The sequence below is a fragment of the Ranitomeya variabilis genome, chromosome 4 (genome assembly GCF_051348905.1).
Source record: "Ranitomeya variabilis isolate aRanVar5 chromosome 4, aRanVar5.hap1, whole genome shotgun sequence".
Taxonomy (NCBI): Eukaryota; Metazoa; Chordata; class Amphibia; order Anura; family Dendrobatidae; genus Ranitomeya; species Ranitomeya variabilis.
The window spans coordinates 551,021,621-551,029,938 of NC_135235.1; the positions used below are offsets into that span (position 1 = coordinate 551,021,621).

Genomic DNA, 8,318 nt, shown 5'->3' on the forward strand with positions numbered 1-8,318 from the left:
CGAGTCTCCTGCTCTGGACCTGACACTCCCAGGAATCAGAGCAATTACCTGATTTATCCCCATTGGATATAACGATATCGGGCCTCATCCAGCTTTATCTCATGTGTGACATTGATCCCCAAACTCCAGTCCTCACGGCCCCAACACATCATGGTGACAGGATTTCCTTCATTTTGCACTGAGGATGGAATTATTATCGAGGCCTCAGAAGCTGCCGCAGGTTCTCTCCCCCGAGAAATACAAAGGAAATCCTGACACCATGATGTGTTGGGGCCGTGAGGCCTGGAGTGTGGGGGACACTGCTGAATGCGCCCACCAGACATAGGGGGCAGTATAATAATGACTACATGGCCGAGCAATGGAGTAAAGACAACACAAAGGTATAGGGGTAAAAAGAAGATTTTATTTATAGATGAGGTTATTATATATTATATATCATGCATATGTGTAAATTATTCATCTATCAGACTAAATCTATCTATGGGCCGTGTTGGTCCAGAGGAAGGCGAAAACCCCCTGTGAGGAATCGGCCAATTATCCTCATATTAGGGGGGAAAATTCCTTCCTGCCCCCAAATATGGCCATCAGAATGAATCCCAGGATCAAGGGCTCATAGCTAATGTGTATACGTAAGTTTAATGCAAAAAATATATATTATTTAAAATTATTATTATATTATTATTATATAAATGTTTATTATATAAAAATATAAAAGTAATTTCTATTTTTCGGCTAATTTACGTTTATATTTGTGTCGACTATATTATTGTAAATCCAAAATATTATATTATTATTTTACATAAATTATATATTTTTTATTATAAACATAAGAAGCTACTTATTTATTCTATTTTACTAAACCTATCTATGGGCCGTGTTGGTCCAGAGGAAGGCGAAAACCCCCTGTGAGGAATCGGCCAATTATCCTCATATCAGGGGGGAAAATTCCTTCCTGACCCCAAATAAAGTATGGCGGTCAGAATAAATCCCAGGATCAAGGGCTGATAATGAACCGATGAGATTAAAGTAAAAAAATGTGTTGTATTATTTTTTTCCTACTAATCTGGTAGCATGTTTGGACTAATTTATGTCTATATTTGGTTAGGAAACATTTTTTCAACTAATAATATTTTATTTTGTATCTTTTTTATGCTCTAAAAGTGTGCACTTACTTATTAACCTATGACACTAAATGTATGTATCGGCCGTGTTGTTCCAGAGGAAGGCGAAAACCCCCTGTGAGGAATCGGCCAATTATCCTCATATCAGGGGGAAAAATTCCTTCCTGACCCCAAATATGGCGATCAGAATGAATCCCAAGATCAAAGGCTGATACCTAACCTGTGTAATGTACCTAACCTGTGTAATATACCTGTCATGTAAAATAATATATATGTTTCTTTACTTGGACTAATTATTATTTATAGGAACTATTTTTTCTTTTAAAGCAAGAACATTTTATTTTATTATAACTTTTTTTGTGCTACTAGTGTGTGATTCTACTTATTAATCTATTATACTAAACCTATTTAAGGCCGTGTAGATCCAGAGGAAGGCGAAAACCCCCTATGAGGAATGGGCCAATTGTCCTCAAATTAGGGGGAAAAATTCCTTCCTGACCCCAAATATGGCGATCAGATTAAATCTCAGGATCAGAAGCCGATCTATGTCCTACATCTATGTGCTGATATGCACTGTGTGCTATGTGTGTGCCTGTACTGATGATGTAGTGTGGGGACCTGCACTGACCATGTAGTGTGGGTGATGTGTGATGGGTGCGATACTTACCAGGCCTGTGCTAAGGTGAGTTCAGGGATAATGGCCGCTCCTTACATACTGCTGCTCAGCGGCCCCAGGACTGAAAGGTGCGACTATTGTTCCTGAACTCACCAGATGGAAACTTAGCACAGGCCGCTCCTGGGGTAGAAGATCTTCGGGCTGGAGGGATGTTAGATGCCAGTCCAGGAGGTCAAGGGTCTGGGGCAGCAATGGCAGTGGTCCGGCATGAAGATGGTATAGAGAGAGATGATGTTGAAGGGCAGCCGAGGTGACGTACAGCAGCAGAGACGTGAGGCACGGGTCAGGAGGCATGAAGTTCTGGGCAGTTGGCACGGGCTCATCCTGCAAGACATAAGAGGAAGACAGGAAATCTATCTACCGGATCTTATGTTATATTAGGGGAATGGTCTTTATAATGAACCATTCTGCTATATAACATCAGATACAATGTACTGACATAATAGGTGTCCTGTGTGTATATCGGTCACTCACCAGATGGTCGTGAATTCTTCCACAGTCCAGATCTTTTCATCCACCTAAGAAAAATAGAAACATAAAGTCACTGTCAGAAAAAGTGAAAAAAGGTAAGATCGATGATGATGACTACCACAATGAAAGAACAGCACCTGATGAGTGTTATCCCCAGAGGAGGAGATACTTACCGGGTCCAGCTTGGTGACACGTACGTAAATCCGGCCACGGGATGAAGGACTGTGTGCTCCGGCCACTGCAGATGGTGGTTCTCCAGAACTGGCCTGAATGGTGTAAATGGTGGCTCTACTCTCCTTTCCTCCAGATCCTCCCAGCCGATGGTGGTAAAGAATGGATGCTCTCTGATGTTCCCGCTCACACCCAGGCGTGTCTGAGGGTCTTTGCGCAGCAGCTTCTTGATGAGATGTTTCACGTCAGCATCAAGCCAAGTTGGAAATTTTGGCTTCTCGTTGATGATGGATTTGAAAGCCATTTGCTTGACGGGGCCATTGTAAAATGGATATCACCCTGCTGCCATCCTGGACACCACAATCCCCAGGCTCCACCAGTCCACTGCTGCGCCATACCGTTTTCTACGATGCACCTCAGGGGCCATGTAATGGAAAGTGCCCGTCACTCCAGAGATGTTTTTGGAGGAGGAGACGCCATCTTGGGCAAGCCCAAGGTCGATGATACGGATGTGGCCATCTGCATCCAACATGATGTTATCCGGCTTTATGTCACTGCAATGAAAGAAAAAAACAAAATAAGAAATCTTATAGACTGTAGAGGACGGTCTGCAGCAGCCCAGTGTCCCAAGTGGACACGCCAGTTCACAACAGCGAGGTAGGTGACTGAGATTCATTCCTAGTCACAGTTCCTCCTGCTAGCGCGGCACCTGTTTATTGATTTTGAAAATAAGAAATCTGTCCAGTGATACAAGAGATAGAAAATGGGTCACTACAAAATACGGCCGAATAGGTGGCAGGACACCAGGGAAGCCGGGGGCCATATCTACAGCTTGTAAAGGGGACAGAGAGAAGGAGGAAAGTTCTGCTTACCGGTGGACGATGTTGTGTCCGTGGAGGAACTGGAGGCCACTTACCATCTCTGCTGTGTAGAATCTGATGGAGAGAACAGAGTGCAGAATCAATGTCATGAAATCCTTCTCTGGCAATCCCCAAATACCATGGCACCCCACCTCCTGCTTCCAGCACCCTATATATATTGCCTGCCAGTGCTCCCCTAGCTGCACCCCGACCTCAGGTTTTTTCCCTTTCTCTTAGTTCTCTTTTAGGTACATTCTCTGCTTTCTCACCTCACATTGCCGATGTTCAGGCAGCCGCACATCCTGATCAAATCCTCCACGCTGCCACCGGACAGATACTCCATGATGAAATATGCCCTGTGCTGAGACTGGTGTGCGGCATAGAGGTGGCACAGGAAGGGCAGTGTCTGGCCGCCAGGAGTATCCGCCGCTCTCTCAAGATGGAGTCCTCGTTGTCCCTTTTGGTGATCATTTTGACGGCCACGTTGATGTTACTGCCGGGGACAGATGCCAGGACCACCTGAAAAACACAAATGGAGAATACTTAGAAGGTGTCTGCAGGGGTGGAAGGATCTGGATTTTATAGTCCACAAGGGTCATGAGAAAACTGAGTGATCGCTCAGTCTGCTGGTGACCAGGACCATATAGAGGAGCAGATCTATGTATCAGAACAATGCACTGCCTGCTCCATGGATGGGCTATGGAGAGGTCTTAATAAATATTTGTCATTTTAATATTTAGTTCATAAAACAATAATACACATGAAAATATTTAACTTTGTAATACATTTTATCAGCCAAATCGGCTTCTTTCTCCACCAGGACTGATTTTTTATTTTCAAAATTCTATGTACCTGGGTAAACTCTGTATTTAGTGAAGACAGATTGTTACATTACTGAGGGGAGATGACAGTTGGTGCTGATAATATTCTATGCAGAAGGGAGGGGGAGGAGGAGGGAGGAGTTTTGCATTTAGCCCCTCCTCTCCACTACATAGAATATTATCAGCACCAACTGTCATCTCCTCTCAGTAATGTAACAATCTGTCTTCACTAAATACAGAGTTTACCCAGAAATTGAGAATATAGAATATGAAAAATCAGTCTTGGTGGAGAAAGAAGATTTATCTGATTAGAATTATTACAAAGCTGCTTATTTTCATGTTTACTATTGATTTATGAAATAAAAATTAAAATGACGATGACTTTTTAAAGGGTTTTCCTCTGTTACCATATGGAAATAAACAGAGTAAGCACTAGTAGAGGCATTGAGTTGGCATTAGTATGGTCCAAATATCATTGATTATCTAGATTTAATAAAAACACAGAGACAAATGTATACACAATATGGCAGCCTGATAGGAGAAAAAAATAATGTCCCCTGCCCTCTACAGCTGTGACCCCTGAGATGAACCCTCCAGTATAGAAGAATACCAGGTTATAGCAGCACTAGCCCTAACTATGGTGATGTCTTATACCTCATCTCACAGAAGGACACTACAATGAGCAATAACAAAGCAAGACATGGCTGATAACAGAGAACAATACATGGGGATATATGAAAAATCTCAGATTTCAAATAACAAATATGTAGGCCTTACTTTGCCAAAGGCGCCTCTACCTAGGACCTGGTGGATGTTGAAGCAGCTGATGTTAAGCCTGGCATAGGGGCCGGATGATCCAGGGTCTCCGCTGCATCCAGGTGTTGGCTCCTCCAATCCGCTGTTGTCTCGTCTCCTTTTCTTCTTTAATCCGGTCACGCTGTCCTCTTCCCTCTTCCTCTTCTCCTCGCGCCGCTTCTCCTCGCTCCTCTTCTTGCTCTCTTCTCCTCGTCCAGTAGTCGCCATTCTCCGTAATCTCTTCCCGCCTGTAGACCTCGGTCCAATCACTTCAGCCGACAGTTGAAAGTAAACGGCAGTTGGTCGTGTGCAGGTGATCAGAGGTCAGAGGTGACGGAACCCTCAGGTGGCTCCTGCCAGGCAGCGGCTCCTGGCCCTGCTCTGGCCTATACACTGTGATGTGGGCATCATGGGTGACAGTTTAGAGTCCAGAGGAACGGCAGAGAACTTCATGGCGACTTCCAGTGGTTTATTTATTAGATTATTAATCCCTCTATGTGTTTCATCATCGTTCCATTTTATAACTTACATTTTTTTTGTATTGTAAAGTTAATATTTTTATTAGTTTTTCTATGTTTCTTATCACATATTTCCTCGATGTCCCATTTCCCTTTATCATTTCTCCCAAGAGTCTATTCCACCAAAGTGGTGCGCACCTATTACCCCCAGTGCCACCCAGCCGGCTCTACTGCACCTCATGGACAGAATACACGGAGCTGTAAACTCTTCCTGAGCTTTTATATTCTCTGTATAACCAACACTTTCTACCAATTATTACCTCTTACCAGGAATATGGTGATATTGGGGCAGTATATAATAAAGCCATCAGTGCTATATATAATACAGGTTGTACCGTTCTCAATAACCCATCACACGTGATTTACAGTAATCCCACCACAACCCATGGGAAGGACGGGTCACTGCTGCTCATCTCTGGGGTCACCGAAATCTTCTTCTTCCTCTTTATAATATCGCTTTATTTACATGTAACACAAAGAAAACAATTAAAACCCCCATAAATGAAAATGACCCTGTTATTACTGCTTCTTTGTGCTATTGTGTCACAGTCACAGCCAGTGAATACACCGTACCATTTACTGCTGCAGTCAGCGATTAGTTATATACTGGCGGATTGTCACCGTTATTGTAATGCAGGTCCTGTCACCCTAAATCTATAAACATTAATCCCCCAACATGTTTCGCCCGCTCTCAGGCATCATCAGGAGAATGGGGATTAAAGGAGTAAGATTTCACCGCTCACTCCCATATTATTTGTGGTGCAGACGACTTATGACGTCACATCCACACAGACATGTGAAGACATATCACAATCAGCAGGTGTCCTAGTCTCATAAACAGGACAGGACACAATTATTGACAACTATGAACACACCTGAGAGGGCTACCTTCAGGGGAATGTCATTAAATTAGACATATGACATCAGACACCATTTAATGGTGATCTATCACGCCCGATGTCCAGGTGAGAAAATCTACATTGGTCTCCTTGCCAGAGAACTTCACGTATGTATCAAGGAACATGTAAGAGACATGGACAAATCTAGGACAGAGGATGATCTTGAACAACTTAAAACCCTACTAAGATATTTTCAACAATTCCATCATAGGGATTCAAGTCTTCTCAGAGTTCTTTTGGGACCGAGAAGTGGTGATCTCAAGAAAACTCTTGCTTTGGTTGAGAGCAAGTGGACTTTTAGATTGGGTACCGACCAGGCTTAATGAAAATCTGGGATTTGGTTCATTTTTAGAAATATGGAGGCATCTTTTGGGAGGTGGGTTTGTGTTTTTTTATTGATTTTAACTCATATTTGTTTGCTCTGCAGTATAAAGCCATGAAGGCCGGATTTTAATCCACCTATCTATATCCATGTATGTGATGATTTCTACTTTGTGAACATTTTTCATCCTATAAAGAGATGGAGAATTGGGGGAGGAAAGTCTTCCTACAAACAAGCTTGTTTTTCTCTTCTATTGTACTCCATGGATCTGTTGCAGAATATATGAACTCTAGAAATGGTCTCTGGCTAGACTGTGAATTCTTTATTATTTTTTTCTATGAGACATTATGGAGCCTTGATAGACTGTTGAACAGCCGGGATTGTGAACCTCTTTATGGACTTGATTTAATTATGATAGATGCTTGTGGACAATCAGGTTACGGATTTTATCATTTGATTTAATGAATTGATAATTGATATTATTAGCTTTCTACAAAATTATTTTCTCTATTATATGGCCATATGGTATGTTGACACATTTAGACCTATTTTTATCTGTGTTATTGGGGACCATACTTTTCACTTTAAACTTTTCCCTATTGTTGCCCTGCCTTTTTCACATCTTTTAACCCTTTGTAACTTACCTCTGTTTACATCAATTTCACTTGTGCAATTTTGGCAGAGCCTTATGCTTTGCATACACTTATTTATATTATATATTTTTACCCCTTTTTATACTTTCTCTTATGATCCCCTAACTTTCCTGCTTTGGTAGTGATAATATGCTCAGATTTTTAAGTGTTAATTTCTATTAATAAAATTGATTTTATGGTTGAACATATTCTTTGATTCCCCTGTTACTTTAATTACACCTATTGGGTTTTTTTGTGTTCATAATGCTTTTTGAATTTGGACCTGTTATTTTTGATATTTATCTTGGGAAACTTCTTGTTTAACTACTGAAATATGTCATCAGTAAATGCACTCAATACTTTGTCGGGGCTCCTTTTGCATCAATTACTGCATCAATGCGTCGTGGCATGGAGGCGATCAGCCTGTGGCACTGCTGAGGTGTTATAGAAGCCCAGGTTGCTTTGATAGCAGCCTTCAGCTCATCTGCATTGTTGGGTCTGGTGTCTCATCTTCCTCTTTACAATACTCCATAGATTCTGTATGGAGTTAAGGTCAGGCGCGTTTGCTGACCAATCAAGCACAGTGATACTGTTGTTTATAAACCAGGTATATTGGTACTTTTGGCAGTGTGGACAGGTGCCAAGTCCTGCTGGAGAATGACATTTCCATCTCCAAAGTGCTCTAAAATGTCCTCGTAGATGGATGCGCTGACTTTGGTCTTGATAAAACACAGTGGACCTACACCAGCAGATGACATGGCTCCCCAAACCATCACTGATTGTGGAAACTTCACACTAAACCTCCAGCAGCTTGGATTGTGGCCTCTCCACTCTTCCTCCAGATTCTGGGACCTTGATTTCCAAATGAAATGCAAAATTTACTTTCATCTGAAAACAACACCTTGGACCTCTGAGCGACAGTCCAGTTCTTATTCTCCTTGGCCCAGGTAAGAGGCTTCTGGCATTGTCTATTGGTCATGAGTGGCTTGACACAAGGAATGTGAAACTTGTAGCCCATGTCCTGGATACGTC

General features: G+C 42.2%; 1 protein-coding gene across 4 annotated transcripts; it reads right to left on the reverse strand.

The window, feature by feature from the left end:
- Positions 1-453: 453 nt before the first annotated feature.
- On the reverse strand, positions 454-5,170 carry LOC143769147 (protein kinase C delta type-like). 4 transcript variants are annotated; one of them, XM_077257728.1, is made up of 6 exons: positions 4,898-5,170; positions 3,569-3,818; positions 3,312-3,374; positions 2,442-2,993; positions 2,272-2,315; positions 454-2,121 (listed from the first exon to the last, which is right to left on the reverse strand). In XM_077257728.1, the coding sequence occupies exons 4-6, from the start codon at positions 2,741-2,743 to the stop codon at positions 2,117-2,119; spliced, it is 351 nt and encodes a 116-aa protein (XP_077113843.1). In that variant the 5' UTR covers positions 2,744-2,993; positions 3,312-3,374; positions 3,569-3,818; positions 4,898-5,170; the 3' UTR covers positions 454-2,116. The 4 variants fall into 3 exon arrangements, 2 of the variants coding, with proteins under 2 accessions (XP_077113843.1, XP_077113841.1); XR_013214229.1 differs by having other exon boundaries at positions 3,356-3,374; XM_077257726.1 differs by lacking the exons at positions 454-2,121; positions 2,272-2,315; positions 2,442-2,993 and having other exon boundaries at positions 3,246-3,374.
- Between the last annotated feature and the right edge of the window lie 3,148 nt (positions 5,171-8,318).